General features: G+C 39.2%; 1 protein-coding gene across 11 annotated transcripts in view; it reads left to right on the top strand.

Moving 5' to 3' along the window:
- LOC104939516 (B-cell receptor CD22) overlaps window positions 1-24692 on the top strand; it is a 509789-nt gene that overhangs the window by 412409 nt on the left and 72688 nt on the right. The window contains exons 1-4 of one of the 11 annotated variants that reach the window (XM_027283232.1): window positions 5617-5753; window positions 7084-7425; window positions 7544-7765; window positions 7995-8351. The exons of 8 other annotated variants lie outside the window; for them this stretch is intronic. In XM_027283232.1, coding sequence (XP_027139033.1) covers window positions 5699-5753; window positions 7084-7425; window positions 7544-7765; window positions 7995-8351 — 976 coding nt within the window. In that variant the 5' untranslated portion in view covers window positions 5617-5698. Of the gene's footprint in view, window positions 1-5616; window positions 5754-7083; window positions 7426-7543; window positions 7766-7994; window positions 8352-19015; window positions 19449-20301; window positions 20390-24692 lie in introns of those variants that run through there. 2 more of the 11 variants (XM_027283231.1, XM_027283230.1) reach the window with 2 other exon arrangements.

Here is a 24692-nt window from a genome sequence, read left to right as displayed (position 1 = left end):
GCGTTTGGTGAGAGCAGATGTCTTTCTTTTTTACAAGCTATAGTTAGATAAAATTAGAAATGTCAGCCTATTGGACTGAGTATTTTGTAAAACTTCCTTGTGTTTCAGGAGCCAGAGTGGGATGTCAGCAGTGCATTCGTAGCCAAAGCTGCCAGCCAAATCAAACTCAAAACCCTGAAGACCAGAGCAACACAGATCTCCAGAGAGAACAAGGAGAATGAGGCCAGGAGCAGCCAGGTACACGCACACTCCATCCGTTCATCCAGTTTTTGGTCACTTCAAACCTCTATAAACTATGGAAAATCCAATTTTCCAGAGTATTTTACTGACTTGTCTGATGTGGAAACCAGTGAAATCAGCGCTGCATACACTGTACTAACAAAACTGTTGTGATTGCAGGTAGAGACCACCGAAAAAATGAAGAGGAGGGGGGAGTCTCTTACAGGTTATCTATTTATTCTTTACATCGAAAATGTTAATAACCAGTGCAAATGATACATTACGCTGTTTCAGTATATTCAGCCACTCACATTCCACATTTTGTGCAAAGTTCATACTTCATTCATCTTCTTTTAAATTCTCATTTCATCCTCAGTCATAATTAGTAAGTACCATTAGTAGAAATGCAGTATGTTCAAAGTTTAGTTTACTATAAGGGATAGACATTATTCAGTTTTTTTCCTACTAAGATGCTGCTCATAAAAGTGTTACATTTAAATATATTTATGTGTCTTCTGACATTACATGAAGATAGGTGACATGAGAAAGTTTTGAGGTGTATATGTCTCTGTGCTTCTGAAAGCTGTGACAAATCGAAAAAATTGATTTAAGTTGTGTCCCTATTTCTAAAGACAAAAAAATAATTCACTGAACACTGTCAACAAGATTTTAAATTCAAAATATTCACTATAGAAAGTAGTATGTGGGAATGTGTGTGGGAATGCATTATGTCAGTGAAAGTCCTCAAAAGTTTAAAAGTACAAATGTGTGTGTGTGTGTGTGTGTGTGTGTGTGTGTGTGTACGTGCTCCAGTTCAGGGCATTCAGATGTTTGGGCAAGGTCAGTACAGCCAGGCAGTGGACATGTTTACAGAAGCGATCTACTGTGACCCCAAAGACCACAGGTGAGCTGATATAACTAATCCCAACTCAGCCACACACTAACCCTTTCCTGTCCTGACTGTACCACCTCGCTTTCTTCTTCACACTCACTTTGCTTTAAATAAATATCTCTGTCTGTGTGCCCTTCTTCTTGTCTCTCAGGTTCTATGGAAATCGCTCTTACTGTTATTGGTGCCTGAAGCAGTACTACTCTGCCCTAACAGACGCTCAGAGGTCCATTGAGCTGTCTCCTGATTGGCCGAAGGGATACTTCCGTAAGGGCAGTGCTTTGATGGGGTTAAAGGTCAGCATCTGCTTCGTAGCAGACTTCCATTCAAAACATTTTTTTAGTTCCATTCTGTGATTTTATTGTATACTGACTGTGTATGTGTCTTTGTGTTTGTGTGTTCCAGCGGTACAGTGAGGCAGAGAAGGCCATGGAGCAGGTGTTAAAATTGGATCCACACTGTAAGGAAGCATCCAGTGAACTCTTTACCTGCCGTGTCCTGCACCTTGTGGTGAGGAGCAGTCGGTTAGAGCTGAGTGCTCTCCAAACGTTGATTTAATGTCACGCTTTGGGCGTTGCATGTTACATGAGAACATTTTGATCTGCTTAGGCTTTTGAGTTGTTCAATTATTTATTTATTTTTTTCACTTAAGGAGTTGGGTTTTGAGGAAAAGCAGAGTAAACAGCTGCTGGAGAAGTTCATCACCGTTCAGGCGGTCATTACCTCATCTGAGGCCAAAAGTAAGAGTACCACTTTTGTCCACACCAGGGCAGCACTGCTCCTAGTTACAGTCATGACAGACATCAATAGCAGATACATGCTGCTAATACTGATCAGACATAATGCCAGCCTTAAAGAGACACTATTTAATACAGCACATAGACAGTAAGGTATAAAACTAATACTATATTATCAAAAGCACATTACAGACAGTATTGAAAGGCAGAGTAGTAAACTATCTAGTTTACATAATGGAATATAATCAGTGTATTGGCTATAAAGACATATTAGAATAGCAAACTGAACTTCTTATACTAAAGTACACAGAGCACCATAATAAACAATAGATGGTTAAAACCATTTGTGGTAACAGGATGAAGGCCCAACTAGCAAATTATGTTTTTTTGATATGATTTCACAATGAATACAGTGTCAGCACATTACTGTATCCATTCAGAGAAAGATATGTACTTAACAGCAGACCACAGTGGTTAATCATGCCAGCATCTCACTGATGGCTGTTTTATTGCTTTGTCATTATGACATCTACTTTCTGTCTTGTCTTATCTCCAGCACTGAAGCATACATCTCAGCTGGACCAGAGTGGGTAGGTTGTATAAGAAATAGACATAATCACACTAATCAAAATTTTCCAGAATACAGACTTTGTTTTGAGTGTGAATGTTATTTTATGTATATTGTTTCAAACCAAACTTTCTAGCATCTACTATCTTCTGTCCAAAGTATACAGTGTGGATCCTAAAATGATCATGCAACTTTTTTCCATCTTCCAGGAGCTGTCGCTCTCTGTGGGTTGGGAACATTACAGTGGAAGTCACAGAGAAAGACCTCTGGGATCTCTTTAAAATGTAAAAAAAACACTGTCTGTGAGTGTTTGTGAATGTGTGTATGAGTGTGCTGACAAAATCGTAGCTGTGAGTAGCCCTAGTGTTACTAGGTGTCTACTTTGCCCGTAGATCTGTACCACAACGCTTTGCTAAAGGTTAGAGGTGCTATGTTTCCATGGTTACAGGTTTGGCGAGATAGAGAGCATCAGGGTTCTTCATGAGCGTTTCTGTGCCTTCATCAACTTCAAGAATGCAAACATGGCTGCCAAAGCCTTGGAGAAGCTGCAGGTGAGTGAGCTCATTTTTCAGGAAAACAAACTTGCCTTGAAGTATATCATCTTGGACGTCATTGTCAGTATACAAGGATGTTAACATGCTATTTCAAGTTGCAACAACAAGCCATTATCCTGTTCTTGTGCCACTTTAGACAGTATGTAAAGTTTGAATAACTCTCCTGTCCAGGGGGTGGAGCTGGGGAGCAGCAAGCTGGTAATGAGATACCCAGATCGCTGGCAGCGAACCCTGCCCTCCATGCAAAGGACCACCATCAGCCTCAGCTCCAACACTGCAGGAACAGAGCAGCAGAGTTCAGCTGCTATAGGGTAATGAGCAACTTACTCAGACTTGTATCTGTGTTGTGTTTTGTTGTTGTTGTGATGGTTTAGGTGAATATTTGATTTTTGGTAATGAACCCTCCAGAATCGATATCCAAAGGTGATTGGCCCATTACGATACCAAATTTTGTGCTTCCACAATTAAAAAAGCGAAACAAAAAAACCTTAGGAGCACAAAACAAAAGGAACAACCGTTTAACTTTATATTTCTGTATGAAAGATAAAATATAACAGTTCATAAAAATAAAGAATAAATACAATTTTTCTTACTTTTGTGCATTTATACTGTATAGTGTTCTTTACATTCACGGTCAAATGTAACCTTTTCTTCCTATCAAATTTCATTATGTTGTTAAATCAGATTGAGAGATACAAATCCACTTTCTTCAGGCTCAGATGCAGATTGTTGTAGATTGTGTTTTGCTTTATTGCCTCCTGCGTCTGTCTCCATGCAGCAGTAGCATCTCGTTATTTGCCTGCAGTTTCTGCATGTGCATTTTTCTGTGAGAATGATGCAGAACTTCTCCTCTGGTTCTGTTCATACAGGTCCAGGCGGTGTGTACCTATAGATGGAGACAAGTGTTTCTACTGGCGAACCACTGGCTGTTTCTATGGCGACAAGTGTCGCTTCAAACACATACCAGACCAACAAGGCCGAGACAAGAAACCATGACAACCCTAACTCTGTCCCCTACCCTCCCAACCCCAGCACTAAGGCACATTAAAGAAGTATTGACAGAAAGAAAAAGGAGGAACAGAAACAGGGCGGAGGACAGACAACAAGAAGATGATCCGCCTGAGAACACTGACAATTGAATGTGTGTGTGACAAGGAGTCAGATATGGTGTGTGTGATAGCCAAAGTCAGGGGTTGTGACTCCAACATGATCTTACAGTATCCAGAGCCAGACCTCAGAGTGATGCTTAAAGAATAGATTCATGTGATACTACAAAACTTCTAACATAGGGAGCTCCTCAAAGGAATTTAAGTTATTGGAGGAGTCATTGAGGAATCTTTTAGCTCCATTTGGATCCAAGAAAACCCCTGATGAAAGAGGATTCACTGGGACGAACCATATTGGAAACACACCAAAACCCAGTTCTGTCTGTTTGTTGCAGAGTTATTTTCTAATTTTTAAAAATGAAATGTAACATTTTAAATGTGTTCATGTGTACATTTGCACAAAACAATAAATCACTGAAATCTACACTAAAATGTTTGAGTTGATCTTCCTTCAGTTAATTATTTAAATTCTGACTTGAGCTTCAGAAATGATAAGAATCACACACTTGTTGAATGTGTGGCAAAACATACTCATGTGTCAAATACTAATATGTAAATCCAACTTCTAATTTTGGTCAAAGTAGTCATTTTCCAGGAGGAAGACACAGGCTGTGCTAAATGCTTCAGTATATGGTGCTATATGTTAACCAAGTTGCTAATTATACCTGGTACAAGAGGAGTGAAGATTCACCGAATGCATCAGAGCTCACTGAATTACTACTGAGAAGCCCATAACAGAAGGGGATTATATCAGCTTCCTGATTCATTCACCAAACCACAAGCCACACCTTGTATCGGTTTCACCTTACCTTAACTACCTAAACAGTTCATGTATAAACATAATTATACTCAGAATTAAGGTTACATCATAGGTTACACCTATTTCACTATGATTGGTAAACCGAGGTTGATTGTTTAAAATGCTACTCTCCAATTATCAGTCTCTAATTGACTAAAACATTCTGAAATTCCCTAAATAACTTCTATTGGTGGACCACAGTCTGTTAATATGGTGACAAGTGTTGCTTCAAACTCATACTAGACCCATAAGGATGGTTTCACTTGCTTTAAGGCCCAAGGTGTGCATTTTATCACTTTTATTAGTGGAATTAACGATTTGTAACCAGACCAGATTTGGATGTGGTCATGTTTCTTTGCTAAAGGTTTTTTTTTCATCTCAGTTTCAATGTGAATGTAAGTCAGGGAAATGCATTTTAGGTTTTGGGAGATATACAAACCATTGTTTCATGTTTCTAGTGCTACACATAAATGGTCCTGTTTAAGTCTGATAGTAGGATTCATGTGTCATGCTAATTTAAATCTTAACGAGTGGAGGAGTAGAGAAGGAGTGATTGCATGTTTTTACTTCTTCATCTTCAAATACTTATTGTGGTATATGTAGGCAGTGCAAGTACTTTCAATCATATTCTTAAGTTTTGTTTTCCAATAATGTAAAGCGAAACATGCCCTAACAGAGCTGTGCCAACCACGTCATCTCACAAGGTTTTTTTTCAAGACCACATCCTTTTCAGGTGGAAGTAGAACAGTATCTAACGGATACACAATATTTGGCTAAAATATGATTCACCCAATGATGTGCAAACAGAGAGAAGAGAGGAGCAGTCATGGGTTTAACAGCAACAACAAGTGGATTTGTTATCTTCGTGCTCTCTCTGTCAGGTACAATATATATACTTATTAGTACATTTATCACACTTAGTTTACACCTGTGGAACTTCAGGGGAAGGTCATTCTAACATTATGGTTAGCATATTATAATATTGCCTATTAAATAACTTAAAAAGCACTTATGGTAGCATTTGTATTAGTACATGCATGTGCTACTGACATTATTAAATGTTATTTAAATTGTCAGCATGTTGCAACTCAACATGCTATGGTATAAGCCAGTGACACTTGGAATATAATGTTAACAATGTGCTGTTAGTGTAACATGACAACTCTAGGTATACATGATGGTGTATTTCAGCTTTAAATACAGCAATAGCCGATGGGGTACAATTTAGGCAGATACAGTTTTACAGATTTTGTGTTAAGAATCGAAAATTAGCAGAGATTTTTCAAACACTGTTTGAGCTGCAGATAGTTTCAACAGCATTTGAGATTCAACGACTGCACCACACCTTACCATACCCCATTGTGGTTAGGATGTGGTTAGGTTCAGGGACAAAAAATGTACTGGTTAATATATGTTCATGAATTGTCACATATACTTAATCTACAGACAAAGTAAAACAGATGTAATGTTAGAAATACTTTAATTATCTGTAGGTGGACTATTAAAAGAAAGCGAAAAGTCTCAATGTTTCATCCATCCAAAAAATGTGTATGCTGCATGTCTATGGTGTTTCCTGTGTCTGTGTCTGTATGATAGTGCAGTGCAGACACAAATACTGAACAAGATTTTGTATGCTAGGGTGTATGGTAAGGTAATATATTTTGTTGAGCTATCTTTTGTTGTTTTTGTTTGTTATCGCATTAATTTTGTTATCAATATGTCAGCTGTGAAGAACAGCCCACGTGTCTTTTCAGTCTGTTTTTCACATAGAGGAAATACACTGCCCTGCCATACCCTTCTAAGAATTACTGTTATGACATCCGTCTTGTTTAGTTAACTTTTGCTTTCCTGATTGTTCACTACACCCTTTGACAGCACAGAGAGATTCATTGTAAAAAAAAAACATGTACCATTCCATTTTTACTTTGCAGTCTGTAAAACAGAGTGTCTGTACTTTCCCCATGCCTTTTTATTTTATTTAGGCAGAACCTAGATATGATATGATGTAGTTATTTACAGCACATATCCCTTTCTGTAAGATTAACTGCACTACATCAGCACTTGTTATTCTGGGGGTTTTAAAGCTTCATCATATTTCCCAGAAAAAGACGTTGTTATGTCTTGTTATTCCTCCACTGCAGATAAAGATTCATCATCTGATGTTACAGATGTTACATATTGTGAATCTGATTGTACTTTCTAATGTTACAGTGGCACAAAGCAGGAAGCAGTACATTTCTTCTCAGATCTGTGCTGTGAGCGGATCAACAGTGGACATACGCTGCATCTATAGGCCGCTGTCCACAACTAAGAGACGTTCTGTCCCAGTTGAGAAAATTTTATGGTTTACTGAAATGCAAGATAATAGACCAGTGGATCTGAGAACAAACCCAGAGTATGCAGGTCGTTTGAAGTATTATTGTGATCGGATGGCTTGCACTTTAAGAATCACAGACCTGAGAGAGAGCGACTCAGCTGAATACAAGTTCAGATTTAAAGACAAAGAAGACAGAAAATTCACTGGTTCACCTGGAATCACTTTATCTGTCGCAGGTAAATTTTTTTAATTTCCAAATGCTAACCAACCAAGATATCAATTTTTTTTGTTTGTTTTTTGTGAACGCTGAAAGCTTAGTTTGAGAAACAAAACACTTCTATTCTTTCTTCACAGGTCCAGATCTGCACATGCAGGTAAGAAGATTGTATTCTACCTGGGCTGAGCTCTTTTGTCACACCACTTGTCATCTACCTGAACGTCCTGCCTACATCTGGTACAAGAATGGACAGACAATTAAGGGGGAAACGTCATTTTCATATTCAGACTACTTGGATCCAGCAGACAGTTATGCCTGTGCTGTAACAAAATATGAGGATTTCCCAGCTCCCTCAGTGTGTGAGTCTACTACTACTAATACTTCACTACCACAGCACCATCTGGTGGAGCTTTTACTCTTCTTGTTCTCCATTGTTTGTACACATTTGTTGTAAGTTGCTCTTTGCATTATTACATTTCCCTCAATGGTGTACCAAAAAAACAAAAAGTGGTGTATTGTGCACCACAACAACATTTATTAACTTGTGCTCCAACATGGCTGATAGTAATAAAAAATTTTATATTACAGGTGTCTCTGATCGAACCTGCAACAGAGTGACTTACACTGACAGAAGCATCTGTGCCTCCAAAGGTTCATCAGTGGACATTTCTTGCACATTCAACAGCTATGATGGATCCATCACGTCTAAATTCTGGTTCAGTCCTGAACGTAGTGATCAGTGGCAGAGCCCGTCACAGCCTGAGGACCTTAGTGAAGACTCCCTGTATGCAGGTCGTGTTCAGGTCCTTGAAACAGAGAGAGGACGCTCCACTCTGAGAATCAGAGACCTGAGAGAGAGTGATTCAGCTCAGTATCACTTCAAATTCAAAACATCAAGCTTTGAATGGAGGAGTATTTTACCTGGTACAACTCTGACTGTCACAGGTACTGATGAACACAAACTGATGTAAATACACCAACATAGTATATTTAAAAACACGGAATATATTCATAATGATCCATCATCATGAGTTTATGTGTTTATGTGTTGTTTCTAACTCATATCTATTTGAAATTACTGGAAACGTTGATTAAGTACAAGTAATTGTAACTGCTGTGTTAATGTTTCTTGTTCTCATATCCAGCTCTGCAAGTGCGGCTAATCAGAATAACCGTCTACCAGAATTATACTGAGGCAGATCTGATGTGCCACAGCAGTTGCAGCCCATCTGGTCATTTTTCATTTGTCTGGTTCAAGAATGGACAGAAAATTAAGGAAGAAATGCCTGCTTATACAGAGGATTTCTATCCTGGAGACAGCATCTCCTGTGCTTTCAAAGGACATGAGGATTCACGCTCTCTTTCAGTGTGTGAGTTTACCACTGCTTCGTGGATGTGATGTTATCCGCTTGATCCAAAATTTTCACCTCCTTTAATAACTTATTTAATTCCGACAACAAGAAGAATTTTAAATATTCAGCTTCTCTGACAATCCTTTTATTTTAAACTTGTATGGCTGCTGCCACCATGAGGTGGATAATTTCACGAATTTTAAAAGTCTAGTCTAATGCTGTATAGGCTGAAACTAAATGTTAAAAAAGAGACAGAAAATGTTTATTTTTGAGAAACCATTTATGTGTTATGAAATATTAGAAATTAAAATATAGTCTTTCCTATGATACACTCATCTTAAAGGTATTTTATGTTTGTAACTTCACCTCCAGATGCTCCCCAGTTTGTGTCTGTGTTGGTGAGTCCGTCTAGTGAATGCACAACAGGCAGTTCAGTGACTCTGACCTGTAGCAGTGATGCTCACCCAGCAGCTAAATACACCTGGTACAAGAAGAATGGAGGTCCAGACCTTCATCCTCTCAGTAAAGAAGCAGAGCTTGTCTTCAGATCCATCCAGTCCTCTGACTCTGGAGAGTATTACTGTACAGCTGAGAACGAGCTGGGGAGGAGGACATCTGAATCCATCTCTGTTAATGTGAAATGTGAGTGAAACAGTCTGCTGTAATTCACTGAGCAGCTTTTGAGACCCAGATTTAAACGGTCACACATCCATTTGTCAGACCACCTTTAAAGTCTAAAAGGAACACATCCTTAACCTACAATAATCTCTGTTTACATATCTCCTCCAGATCCTCCAAAGCTTCCCTCTGTGTCAGTGAGTCCCTCTGCTGAGATAGTGGAGAACAGTTCAGTGACTCTGACCTGTAGCAGTGATGCTCACCCAGCAGCTAAATACACCTGGTACAAAGAGAAGCAAAAGCTGCCTCAGAGATCAACAGGCATCTATCATTTCACCTCCATCAGCTCTGAGGACAGAGGGAACTACTACTGCAAGTCTGAGAATCAACATGGACAGATCGACTCTTCATCTCTGTTTATAGATGTCCAGTGTGAGTGTAACATCAACAGATGACTTATGACAGTGGATTAAAACTACATTTTGAGAAGTGATGGGTGTATCGTCAGTGTTGCTGTTTTAACACCACAGAGTACGGGAAGGAAACGTGGGAGGAGAGAGGTGTTAGGTTCCTCTTAGACCACAAGGCCAAAAAGATACTACGACTGTTTTGTCGTCTCATAGCAACTTGTTTGACTTATAAACTGACACATTTTTTAAACCTTTGCTACACCTTTTTTTTTTGTTGCTTTATTTCAACTTTGCTTTTTTATTTCTTTTAGAGCAATGGCTTACTTTATTCTCTTTCTTTTTAAAGTACTTGAGACATACACACTACCATCCCTTTGTACTAGTATCAAAGATTAAAAATCGGATCAGAAAATTTGAATTTATACCATTATTACAAAAGACTTTTTTTGGCCAAAAACATTGGTGGGAAGTGTTTATGAACTACATCTTTTGCACACTCTAAAATGGGTAGGCAGAAACGATAAGCGTTGTTTCTTGCACATTTTGCAGAAATTAAGTATGTGTGAATTAGTCAGCTTTAGAGACACTGTGAGGCACATTCCTTCCTCTTTTCAGTACGCTGGCTCCAGACAGGGCACAGACATCAGAGAAAAATTGTTCCAAAAATTTTAAAATGTGTCTTTAAAGAATAATTTGTCTATGTGTCGCCTCCCCAAATTAAAAATATATCTTATACGCATCATCAGAAGTATCTGTTGACCTGATAAAAAATTGGTTATTAATAAAAATGAGGTCAAACTCAAAACACTTTCCTTTTGGCAAACAATTTATGAAGTATAATTAAATACTGATGAATTGTCATCCTTCAGATCCTCCAAAGCTTCCCTCTGTGTCAGTGAGTCCCTCTGCTGAGATAGTGGAGAACAGTTCAGTGACTCTGAACTGTAGCAGTGATGCTAACCCAGCAGCTAAATACACCTGGTACAAGGAGAATGAAGACTCACCAAAAGCATCAGGACAGATCTTCACCATCACTGACTTCAGACCTGAACACAGTGGGAATTATTACTGTGAAGCCCAGAACAGAAGAGGACGTCACAACTCCACCTTACATCTGATTGTTGTGGCAGGTCAGTTATACTTGTAGATCTACAAACATACCCATTCACTACAGATTTGATCATGGACTCCATCACACTGTATTTGACTCTACCTGAACAAGTGTTAATTTAGTAAACATTAATTTTACATGTTACTGATTACTGACACTTCCTTATAATAAAAGGACCTGGTGCTTAATTAAAGTTGTTGTAGATCTTTGAGTTTAGCTTAAACGTCTTCATGTGTATCAAGACTTTAATGTCTAATGTGAATTTTGGGGTACTGTCTTATATTGTTTTTGATGATTCAATGTTCTTCTCTGTAAAGTGTCTTTGAGTACCCTGAAAAGTGCTTTCAAATAAAATGTATTATTATTATTATTAAGTTGCTAATTGGACTGCAGAGAAAGCCTTGGCCAGATTTCCGTTATCTGTTTTCTGAAAATTTACTGGCTACAGGAAACTCTGGCTGTCGCCTCCAGAGGCTAAATCATGGTCAAAAGATAGTCGATGTGTTCCGAGATTGGTTGACACTCAAAATCATAAACTCTTAGAAATCAAGGTGAAACAGCAGCAGTGATCAGTGGTGTGAGAGATTTTTGCAAATCAAAAATGTGACTATGCAGCCTTTACATGCATTCAAAAAGTATTCAGAACACAGTGTATTGGACGTACACAAACATCCTGTAACTCCCTAATGAATCTTCACTGTTTCCACAGGTGCACAAATATCAGGCAAAAAATTCAGTTGTGCCATATTTGTCATTCTTCTCTTCATCCTCATCCTCCTCATCTTCCTATGGAAAAGGTGAGCACTTCTGTATCACCATGATAATGTTTACTAATAGCCTTTTCCCACCCATTTGTTCAATACAAGCATTGATGAATTTAATCGTTTTTGTTTATTTTTTTATTAAGTCGCCAATTAGGAGAATACAGGATGTCCAATCAACGTTATGAGGCTGTACAGAGATGAGACACAGGTGAGGAAGAGAAGTTCAGTATGCGGTGTTTTAGCTACATTAGCAGCATGGCTTTAGGTACGGCAACTTCAATCAACCATTGTCTGTCCATTGCTAAGAGCTAAATCCTACTGACTTTGGTGATCCACTATCTTTTCCTCTAGTGTCACTATATGGTCGACGTCTATGGCGCAGAAAGAAAAATCTTCAACTATTTAATGGATTGCTGTGAAATGTGGGATAAACTGTAATAGCTTTGACAACAGTAACCATGAAAATATAGTTAAGAAATGTTTTGCAAGCCTAAAATAATACTGGATTAACATTAGCATGTCAGCATTGCCATAATGAGAATATTAGTATGCCAATGTTATCTTTTAGCTTAAAGCAATGGCAATTGTCACTTGTCAACATAACCTGCCCATTATATATATAACACATGGCTTTGTTCTCTCAAAGAACAATCGATGAAAAATGTAACTTACAGGTGAAATCTTTGCTTTATTGAACCTGATAGTCATGATTTTTGTGATTTAAAAAAAAATTCTTGTCATTGCAGGCCACGCCTCACCTGACCACTCCACTCGTCTCTTGCCTACACGCAGAAAACTAAAATTCTCATTGATATTGTTGTGGAGAAATTGCTGAAGGTCAATAGTGATGTCAGGAAGGAAGAAAGTGTTCAGTATACCTCTGATGTCTTATGCTGTATTGAGACACTCTCAAAGTTCATCAGAAGTGCCTGAGTCGGTCTCACATTCTGCCGAACTTGTGCTGGTGGATAGACTTTAAACCAAAAGATAACACCACAAATACTATACATGCTTTACTGTATATGCTTTTACTCATGGAGGTGTTATTGTCATCATATTCTAGTCTGGAGACACAGATGTCTGTTTACGCAGATTGGAACGTCAACGGCAAGCTATCTATTATGACTAGGAAGGCAGCAATAGGTCTCTTTGACCCTGGCCACCACAGTGTTTAGATAGACTGGCACCTACTGTTCCCAATCAAAGACAAACAACTAATACTGCTGAGGACCTCAAGACACGTGACCTTATTCTCACAGCTTAATCTCTGAATGAAGCCTGTTAATCTGTTAAAGTTGCTAACCAGTCAATTATGGGTGAGTAAAAAATTAGGAACTGCAGTTTTTGGCACGCCTGCATTGGCCTTACTTCCCAGCCACAGAGGTTGCTGCTTGAAGGTGACATATCTTTTGTATTATTTAGTTATACAATTGTTATACAGTGTTCTGTCTGTTCAGCATCTAATAAGCTAATAAGTGGACAAGGTTGGTCACTGTTTTATTTCACTTTTTGATTGATATTAAATTAAACAGAAGTCTTTAACTTGAAAAGATACTGCAGTATAAAATTGTACATTGCAGTATACAAAGCCAAGAATGGTTAAAGGGATAGTTTGGGTGTTTTGATGTGGAGGTTGTGTGAGGTATATATGCATAGTCAGCGCGCCCCTAGTTTAGAGAAGCAAATAGAGCTCCCTGTCACTGCTGTGGACAGGGTCAGCGTAAAGACATATCTTAGCCGTGTAAAAAAAATCAACATCCATGGAAGTGCTATAGTGAGTCTATTCTATCCTCTGAACTGGTAAGGGGGCGAGACATCGAGCAGTGGCTCCAGCTGACGACCATGCAGCTAACCCAAAAGACACCGGCTGATTGTCAGGCAAACGCTGCCAAGCAGGAAGAGCATTACTTATACAACACACAGGAATAATTATTGTAATTCTGAGATTTATTATACATTATCTTGGAAACTGTGGTCATATATTAATGAAAGATTAGTCTCCATTCTGTTAAATAAGTGGACGTTTTCATTTTGTTTTCACTACTTATCTGTCATGATGTATTTTATACAACAATAAACCTTTTGTAAATCATCATATAGAGAGTAAGACTATCATTTAACCATTATAACATGAATGTTTATTCAAGTTTTAACATTTTAGTACACAAAATGTATTTATGGTATGAAATGTACATGAATTAGACACAATATTTTATCTTTTTTTATAACATCTGAACTATAAGCTTCAGGTCAGATGAACATCTGGTTAAGGCCTTTTAATTTAATCAAAGCTCAGATTAAAATCAACGGTTGACTAAAACTTTGTACTCCTGGTGCTAGTGGTGATACGTCCCTGTTGTTATGCATGTTCCAAACAACATCCCTACAACTATTGTATGCATTGCCATTGAGATATTTGTGATGCCTAGCAGATGAATGCTGCTGCCCTGGTGACCCCGAATGTTTTGAGTAACAAAATCACAATTGTTGTGTAGAAATTGCTGAAGTCAAAGGTCAATGGTGAGGTCAGGTGGGAAGAAAGTGTTCAGGAGCCTCTGATGTCTTATGCTGTATTATTTATTGACGCTTGGCCAAGGAGAATTAGAGAAACTCTCAGTTCATCAGAAGACCCACATGTGACCTTGTGTAACCTAAGGATAGAAAATTCTTAATAATAACTTATAAACTTTGGCTTATGAGGGTACAAAACTGAAGAACTTCCGATCATCCTATTGTTAACTACTAATTACCAAATGTTAGCATGCAAACATGGTAAACTTTTAACTTTACTAACTTGTTCTCATGGACCACATTTGTATTATTTCACCTGGACTGCACCATCTGTCTACATTAATGATATAAGTGCACCTACCTCAGTTGTGTCTTTAGGCCTTCGATCTTTGTGCTTTCAAGCTTGATTTTCATTTTAAACACGTATATAATCCTTTGTGCTTTTTATTTTAACACGTATATAATTCTTTGGCTTTCGAGTGATTCTTATCTTCACATATATATAATCCTTGCTTTGACACATATATAGTTTGAAGTAGAGGGGCAAGGGAACTCAGAACACATTGTTATGCATGATATGAGCACAAGACTGCACAGATAAAGTTGGGTTTGACATAATCATTTTTGTAATCAGCATTATGGTAAGAGGGGTGAACCAAGCAAAAGTATGTGGTAATCAAGATGCGTAGTGAATGCTGTAACATTTTTGATGTCTACGTAGCATGTAGTAAATTTTTTTTTTTACAGGAGGAATGAGTAAGAAGCATCTATGGTTTAACGGTGTATGAAAAATGAGAATAGTGGCTGCTAGACAAAAAACATAGGCAAGCGGGCCTCTAATGATGTCATCTTGAAAGAAGGTCAGCAAAGGAGAGATGCATAGTGAGGGCAGTAAAGACAGGCACAAAGCCTGACTGTGCGATAGTGGCTCAGGTTGAACAGTGTGTGAATGACGTTACAAAACAGGCATAGCAAACGACGAACGAGGGTGTATGGCCTGGAAAAATGTAGATGCAGGGAAAAATTCCCAAGTTCCACGGGGAACCTGAGAGTTGCACCCCTTATGTCATAGATAGAAAATTTTTTTTAAAAAGGGCTGATTTTATGCCAAGGGTGTATAACACTTTGAGGGTATAAAAGGAGATGTTTAGAGACAGATAGATCAGTCTATCCATGGGGGACTCAGGCTTTGTTTGTCTGTGAAGATAATAAAGCTCATCTACAGCCAACTTTGATGAATCCTGCGTCTTGTCTTGAAGACTTAATCAATTTGACTGATTGAAGCAGAAATCGGATTTGGTCTCTGGCGGGGACCAAGACATCTAAGCTGACCAATTTTTGACCCGTCACATGCAAACTCCATTCGAAACCAGGAACCTTCTTGCTGTGCTACCACTGCATCACCGTGCCACCCACATACCCTTTAGACTCCCTAACAATGGTTTAACAACCTTTCAAAAGAAGAAGAAAGAAATGTCAGATGCACTATCAGGTCACAAATGACTCTCTCTGTATTTCCATGACTGTATTTGAAGAACTCTATTCTTAATTTGCATAATAACCGGTTTTTTTCTTCATTTCAACTTCAGCATTTGTCTCTTCATGCATCTAATAACACTAAAGAGGAAGGAAGCCAGGCTGCTTTTTAAGACCACAAAATGTGTTAAACACAACTGCACCGACACACAGAGTGACACAAACTGTCTTTGAAGACAGGATCCTCTCTTTTTGATGCAGACACATTTATTGTGATTAACTGCACACCATATTTCTTGTGATCGACCTGCTGATTTAACGATACGTGAGGAGCAGCCATGAGTTTAACAGCACCAGCGAGTGTATTTGTCGTCTTCCTTCTCTCTGTACACAGGTACTGTACATCTACATTTATACTGTAAGCAGTTAGCACCCTCAGAAATTCAGAGGAAGGTGTGTTTAAAGTAAATAAAAACATTTGATGTGTGATGTTATGCCGTGTGGTGTGATCTCTGTCTTTCTTTGAATTGAGTCTTTACCTGACGACAAACAGAGAGCTGTGTCTGTTTTTACACCAGCAGGCTTCTCTGTACACTATACCGTAACATTATACCCTTTATAAACTGAGGTTGTTGTGCAACATGAAAGTTGTTAGTGTGGATAAGTAGTGACTGTACATGAAGAACAATCTTCTAATAATTTGTTGATAAAATAATTTGTTCTGTGGACTTCCTGCATCGTTCTGACTTTCTCTTGAACTCAACTTCTGTATTTGCAGTAAATTGATGAATAGAGGCTGTTATGGCTTCATGATAGCTCCATTAATACGAAATACAAAGTGGTCAGGTGCTTGTCTTTCACATTGCATGAATAACAAACATTATGCTGATGAACTAATGAATATTTTTATATTAACAGTTGGTTTAAACTGACTGTATAACGTGGAAGGTGTTGCTTGTAGTAATGAAGCCACAAGATTATTACCTGACTCTCCAGTTCCTCTAGTTCTACACAGTGTTTTTGTGTCTTTCAGCTACTTGTTTTGGTTTTGCTGTTTTTACTTTATTTCAGCTCTGTGATGTCCGGCTGGGACACTGTTTTGGTCTGTTCTCTGTGCAGCTTCATACACACCAGGGTTTATTCAGATGCAGAGCTTTCTGTCCACCTGACTTTGCTACTTTGTCCTTGCTTAGATTAGTTATGTGTCTTACTATGAGTACCAGGCTAGTTAAATTGTTTCCCCTTTGCTTGTTTTGATGATCAGGAGTCTGCACAGGGTTTTATTTTGAAAATTCAGCTGATTCTCTGTGCTGTTTCTGCGTCAGACTCGCTATTCAGACTGCTCTGTGCAGCTTGACGCCGTGTCCGGTTTCATTGTTTCCAGAAGCAGCAGCAGCAGCTGTTTTCAGTGAATCTCCTGATGTTGTTTTGAGTCTGATTGTAGTTTCTGCTCTGCTCTGTGTTACAGTGATACAGGGTCAGAATGGCTGGAGAGTGACTTACACTTCTACTGAGATCTGTGCCTCAAAAGGATCAACAGTGGAAATGAACTGCAAATACACATATCCACTGAGGGTATATTACTATGATTACAGTTCAAGACTTTCTGGTTTAAGAAGAACAAATGTGGATCTAACAACAGACTCAGAGTATTCAGGTCGTGTGCACAACTATCTGTGATAACAACAAGTGCACTCTGAGAATCACAGACCTGAGAGAGAGCGACTCGCTAGTGAGTACAAGTTCAGAATCATAACAAACCTTTCATCAGGGAAATACTTAAATGCCGCGGCGCTGCCACGGACCTGCCGCTGTGTGTGGTGTGTTGTGTGTGTGTGTGTCGGTGTGTCGGTGTGTGTCGGTTGCTACGGACCTGCAGCTAAGGTGGTGGCAGCTGCCTCAGATACCAGCAATGTCGTGACACACACCCACACACACCCACACACGCAGCAGTTGAAGATTAATTACAAACCATTGCAAATTAATGCAGAACTCACGTAATACCAACTAGCTATTACCAACGAGGCTAATACACTCTGCCGACTGTTAAAATAAAATTAAAAACAGATGCCCATAACACCAGCAGCTGCCGTGGCAGGTCCGTGGCAGCTGTCTCAGACACTGGCAGCTGCCGCGGCATTTAAATGCCACTACTAGCTGCCGCTGCCACGAATTGAGCCAGCCCTCTCTCCAACTGCCTGTGCTTAACCCAAGGTTTCTCGTGAGCACGAGATACTTTCTTGTGCGCACGAGATACTTTCTTGTGAGCACGAGATACTTTTCTGGTGCGCACGAGAAAGTATCTTGTGCTCACTAGAAACGTTTCACTTTTTTTTTTTCCATGTCCCTTTAGGGGCTCCGTACCGTAAATAATTCTTTGGCTTTCGAGTGATTCTTATCTTCACACATATATAATCCTTGCTTTGACACATATATAGTTTGAAGTAGAGGGGCAAGGGAACTCAGAACACATTGTTATGCATGATATGAGCACAAGACTGCACAGATAAAGTTGGGTTTGACATAATCATTTTTGTAATCAGCATTATGGTAAGAGGGGTGAACCAAGCAAAAGTATGTGGTAATCAAGATGCGTAGTGAATGCTGTAACATTTTTGATGTCTACGTAGCATGTAGTAAATGTGGTAACACTTTTACAGCAGGAATGTGTTTTAAAAAATACAGTAAGAACCATCTATGGTTTAACGGTGTACCAAAAATGAGAATAGTGGCTGCTAGACAAAAAAACATAGGCAAGCGGGCCTCTAATGATGTCATCTTGAAAGAAGGTCAGCAAAGGAGAGATGCATAGTGAGGGCAGTAAAGACAGGCACAAAGCCTGACTGTGCGATAGTGGCTCAGGTTGAACAGTGTGTGAATGACGTTACAAAACAGGCATAGCAACACGACAGGGTGATATGGACTGGAAAAATGTAGATGCAGGGAAAAATCCCCAAAGTTCCACGGAGGCACCGGAGAGTTGCACCATTATGTCATAGATAGAATTCTTTTTTAAAAAGGGCTGATTTTATGCCATGGGTGTATAACATTTGAGGGTATAAAAGGAAATGTTTAGAGACAGATAGATCAGTCTATCCATGGGGGACTCAGGCTTTGTTTGTCTGTGAAGATAATAAAGCTAATCTACAGCGAACTTTGATGAATCCTGCGTCTTGTCTTGAAGACTTAATACAATATGACTGATTGAAGCAGAAATCGGACTTGGTCTCTGCCGGAGACCAAGACATCTAAGCTGACCAATTTTTTGACCCGTCACATGCAAACTCCATTCGAAACCAGGAGCCTTCTTGCTGTGCTACCACTGCATCTCCGTGCCACCCACATACAACTTTAGATTCCCTAAACAATGGTTTAACAACATTTCAAAAGAAGAAAAGAAAATGTCAGATGCACTATCAGGTCACAAAATGACTCTCTCTGTATTTCCATGAACTGTATTTGAAGAACTCTATTCTTAATTTGCATAATAACAGGATTTTTTTCTTCATTTCAACTTCAGCATTTGTCTCTTCATGCATACTAATAACATAAAGAGGAAGGAAGCCAGGCTGCTTGTTAAGACCACAAAATGTGTTAAACACAACTGCACCGACCACAGAGTGACAAACTGTCTTTGAAGACAGGAGCCTCTCTCTCTGATGCAGACACATTTATTGTGATTAACTGACACACAGTATTTCTCATGTGATCGACCTGCTGATTTAACGATACGTGAGGAGCAGCCATGAGTTTAACAGCACCAGCGAGTGTATTTGTTGTCTTCCTTCTCTCTGTACAAGGTACTGTACATCTACATTTATACTGTAAAGCAGTTAGCACCCTTCAGAAATTCAGAGGAAGGTGTGTTTAAAGTAAATAAAAACATTTGATGTGTGATGTTATGCAGTGTGGTGTGATCTCCTGTCTTTCTTTGAATTGAAGTCTTTACATGACGACAAACAGAGAGCTGTGTCTGTTTTTACACCAGCAGCTTCTCTGTACACTGATACCGTAACATTATAAACTTTATAAACTGAGGTGTTGTGCACTATGAAAGTTGTTAGTGTGGATAAGTAGTGACTGTACATGAAGAAACAATCTTCAAAATACTTTGTTGAATAAAATAATTTGTTCTGTGGAACTTCCTGCATCGTTCTGACTTCCTCTAAACTCAACTTCTGTATTTGCAGTAAATATGATGAATATAGAGGCTGTTAGCTTCATAATAGCATCATTAATACAGGAAATACAAAGTAATATGAATCTTTCACTTGCAAAAAAATGACATGGATAACAGAAATATTTGAGCAAATGATTATGTATACGTGAACAGTTGGTTTAAACTGACTGTATAACGTGGAAGGTGTTGCTTGTAGTAAATGAAGCCACAGAGAATTATTACCTGACTCTGCAGTTCCTCTCAGTTCTACACAGTGTTTTTGTGTCTTTCAGCTACTTGTTTTGGTTTTGGCTGTTTTACTTTATTTAGCTCTGTAATGTCGACACTGTTTTGGTCCATTTCAGATTTGCTAGTTTGTGGCCCCTGCTTGTCAGCTCTAGCGGCCGCGGTGCAGCCGTCCCCGGTTCATCATTTCCAACCTACTGATGTTGTTTTGAGTCTGATTGTAGTTTCTGCTCTGCTCTGTGTTACAGTGATACAGGGTCAGAATAGCTGGGGAGTGACTTACACTTCTACTGAGATCTGTGCCTCAAAAGGATCAACAGTGGAAATGAGCTGCACATACAGATACCCATCCTGGTTAACAGTTCAGAAAACATTCTGGTTTACTAAATTGAAAGGAACAGGACCTGTGGATCTAACAACAGACTCAGAGTATTCAGGTCGTGTGCAGAATATCTGTGATAACAACAAGTGCACTCTGAGAATCACAGACCTGAAGGAGAGCGACTCAGCTGAGTACAAGTTCAGATTCATAACAAACCAACCATCAGGAAAACATACTGGTTTACCTGGAGTCACTTTGTCTGTCACAGGTAACATTTTATTTACATGTTAGTTATTTTCAAAACACCTAATGAATAATGATATAAATATGTTGTGTGTGTACAGGTTTGTCTAAAATAACATTCCTGGTCCTTCTTCATAAATCCAGATCTGCAGGTGAGAATATCTTCATATCAATGGGCAAGGTGTCACAGCAGTTATCTTCTACCTTATGATGCTTCCTACATCTGGTACAAAAATGGACAGACAGTTCAAGCACAAACATCTTCATATTTACAATTAAACACCTATGATTATGAAAACAGTTATTCCTGTGCTGTAAACAGATGTGGGGATCTCGTCTCTCCTCCAGTGTGTGAGTTTACTTTACAGTCTTCAACTGACGTAACTACATGTTATAACTACATGTATTTTTAATATGGTTAAAACATTGTTCTCCAAAGCTTCCCTCTGTGTCAGTGAGTCCCTCTGCTGAGATAGTGGAGAACAGTTCAGTGAATCTGACCTGTAGCAGTGATGCTAACCCAGCAGCTAATTACACCTGGTACAAGAAGAATGGAGATCCAGACCCTCAACCTCTCAGTAAAGAAGCAGAGTCGTCTTCAGATCCATTCAGTCCTCTACTCTGGAGAGTATTACTGACTACAGGAAATCGAACTTTCTCGATATTTAAATACATCTCTATTGATGTCAAATGTGAGTAAAATCCGGTGAATTAAAACAGTATCATGCAACTTTTTAAGCTTATGATCCAGTTATGTGTTTTATGATCATGCTACTTTTCTTCAGCTCTGCTTGCTTCACTTTCACAGTCTGCTGTATTTTACTGAGCAGCTTTTGAGGACCCAGATTTAAACTGTCACCACATCCATTTGTCAGACCACCTTCAAAGTCTAAAATGCTGCTACACACAGTATTCACAGTTAATCATTTAAATGTCATACATGCTATTATAGAACACATCCTTAACCTTACAATAATCTCTGTTTACATATCTCCTCCAGATCCTCCACAAGCTTCCCTCTGTGTCAGTGAGTCCCTCTGCTGAGATAGTGGAGAACAGTTCAGTGACTCTGACCTGTAGCGATGTGCTAACCCAGCAGCTAATTTACACCTGGTACAAAGAGAAGCAAAAGCTGCCTCAGAGATCAACAGGCATCTATCATTTCACCTCCATCAGCTCTGAGGGACAGAGGGAACTACTACTGCAAGTCTGAGAATCAGTATGTGACACGATCGACTCTTCATCTCTGTTTATAGATGTCCAGTGTGAGTACAGAACATTAATATTTCCTACTTTCCTGCTTTTTACAATGAATTGTGTGTTTGGTGGTGGTTGTCTTGGCACACGTGCTGCCACATAGAAGAGAGTCTGAATACATTATGAGTAAGAGGAAACAGATTCAGCAAATTCTGTCTGTGTGTAATGATAGGCCTGTCTGTCAGACACCTGTCCATCATATTACGTGATTCACTTAAGAAATTCTTAAGTTCTGCACTTTTTTTCTTCCATTTAAATTTTCATTTATTTTTTCCTCTTTGAAATTAAAAAATTCTCCACATAATATATCCTGTATGAAAGTGACAAAGACATTGTTTAAAGTTACTGTCCCTATCGGCTCTCGCTGCAGGGGTTTAAGCTTTTCCAGTGTGCAGAAGGGTCAGTAGGGAGTACTGGCCAGGTCAAACTTCACTGATGTTTTTCCCTCAAAAAAAGTGTCCAAAAACATCACCTACTACCACATTACTGTCGTGTGTTTCAGAAAATGTAATGTTATTGTTAATTTTAACGTTATTTCTGTGATTCACTGGCTTCCAGACTACTCAACCAGAGCTCTCTCTCTGCCTCTCTCTCAAAGACAAACGCAAAAAGAAAGAAACAAGATTTTGTGTCGCAAGTTTCCATTTTTGCAAAGTTGATTTTAACCCTGTGTTGTGAATGATAAATAAATGAACTTTGAATTTAGGCTGGTAGAAGCAATGTCACGTTCTAAAGTAAAAAACACATGTTTTCAGTGATAGTTTTTGAAACATTTTCAAGAAAATCTAATAGTGACTACCTGCCATTTATATAGTTATTGTTCTAGTTGTGGTCCATGCGGTCACGGCCTGCTGCGGGATAATGGGAGTAAAAGAGTAGCTTATAATGTGAGGACGTTCCCAATCTGGACTAATGCAAGAGAGTATGAGGTCACAACACTTGCATTATCTTATCTTTTCTTATAAGTCGGACTCATCAGTGATAGTATCAAATAAATGATGACATCTACTGTTTGTGTTATGATCTGACTTCTCTTTGGTTTCCCTACCTGTAGGTGGCACTCAACACAACCCCGTTTTCCTTTGCCTAAAATCCGTTGTATTTATTTTCCTCCAGATGCTCCAGCGCTCCCTCTGGTCGGTGAGTCCCTTCTGCTGAGATAGTGGAGAACAGTTCAGTCAATCTGACCTGTAGCAGTGATGCTAACCCCGCAGCTAAATACACTGCTTCGTACAAGGAGAATGAAAGACTCACCAAAAGCATTCAGGACCCGATCTCTCACCCATCACTGACTTCAGACCTGAACACCAGGGGAATATTACTGTGAAGCCCAAACAGAAGGGACGTCATAACTCACCTTCATCGTTGTTGTGGCAGGTCAGTTATCCACATTACCTACACACACACAGTAACTTCCACATTAACGCTGTGGCTCGGGAGATTAGAGCGGGTCGTCCACTAATCAGATGCGACCGGTTCGATTCTGTTGAGTGTCCTTGGCAAGTGATACTGCCACCCCAAAATGCTCCCAAAGCTGTGCAATCAGTGGTCGTGAAATGTGTAGAATGGGTAGCCCTCCGAGAAATATGCAGCCGCTGCCCCTTACATGACAGCAAATGGACTCAGTGTATGTTAAGAGATCTGATGTAGTGTAAAACGCGCTTTGAGTTGTCGGAGACTAGAAAGGCGCAACGCACAGTTCACAGTCCATTAAACCTTTGTAATAAACACTCCTAATTCATTTCTGCAAACTTTAACCTCCTTGCTTGAAGGTCTAGATGACAACTACATGAAACATAGATGCAAATCAAAGGTTAGCTAAACACTCCCACGGTTTGCCTGTGCCTTTTTCTCTTGCCTTTGCTCGGACTCTACTATAATGCTGCAGTCCCGCTGGCACCCAGTTAACTGTACCATATGCTATATTCAGGAGTTTCCCCCATGTCTAACCAAAAACCCTAAAAAGACAATTCGTTTTCATTTTGATGGCTTATCATTCCACTTGCAGGGTCTACCATACAGGATCTTAAGTTGCAGACATTAAAAACTGCAAGGAAAACTCGGACAGAGTCCATCAATCAGAATCCTTCTGTCTGTTAATTGTCGTGTTTCTGTTTTTGCTCACGTTTTCAGGTTCAATGAACATCACGCGCGTGGATCAATACTGCCAATTGTTCTGACCTCATCTCTTCTGTGACTTCACTTTGATTAGGTGCGCTTTCAATTTACTTTGTGAATATAAACGTAACTGCATCTACAAATCAAATCTGATTGTTAGTTTTTCATTTTGATGGATTGTTTGTTCATTTCTCCTATCCAGAGAAAGAAGTGCTTGAAACAAACCACAGAGTCGTACCAGGCAACAATGCACAGGTGAGGACGAAGAGTTTCAGGTATACTCTCACTTGAAAATGTATTTGAATAGTGCTTTCATGGTTCACTCTTTGGGTATTTTCTTTGTCTGTCTGGTCCCCATCGCCCTCTCTTCTTTCATCTGATCATTTCCATTTGATAAACCTAGTCCTATGTCTGTGTTAACACCCATGTTTCCTTTCTCCAGTCATTCTGTGTCATAATTAGAAGGTCCTGAGACCGGACCTTGTTTTATCGACACAGTGGGTTCACGCAACCTTGTACTTTATTGACACTACTGGTAAATAGTAGTACTACACACCTCACAACTTATTTTAAATTATGCAACCCCAACATTGTTGCAGATGACCATATTACGGTGTAAAGTCCCTGACCTTGCGAACCACCCTGTGCCCCCTTAATCTGCAGATGGTTTATGTTTTGGTGTGGCTCCAGGCTGATCAA

This window comes from Larimichthys crocea, chromosome X (genome assembly GCF_000972845.2).
Source record: "Larimichthys crocea isolate SSNF chromosome X, L_crocea_2.0, whole genome shotgun sequence".
NCBI lineage: Eukaryota > Metazoa > Chordata > Actinopteri > Sciaenidae > Larimichthys > Larimichthys crocea.
This window is presented reverse-complemented; position numbering and strand designations above follow the sequence as displayed.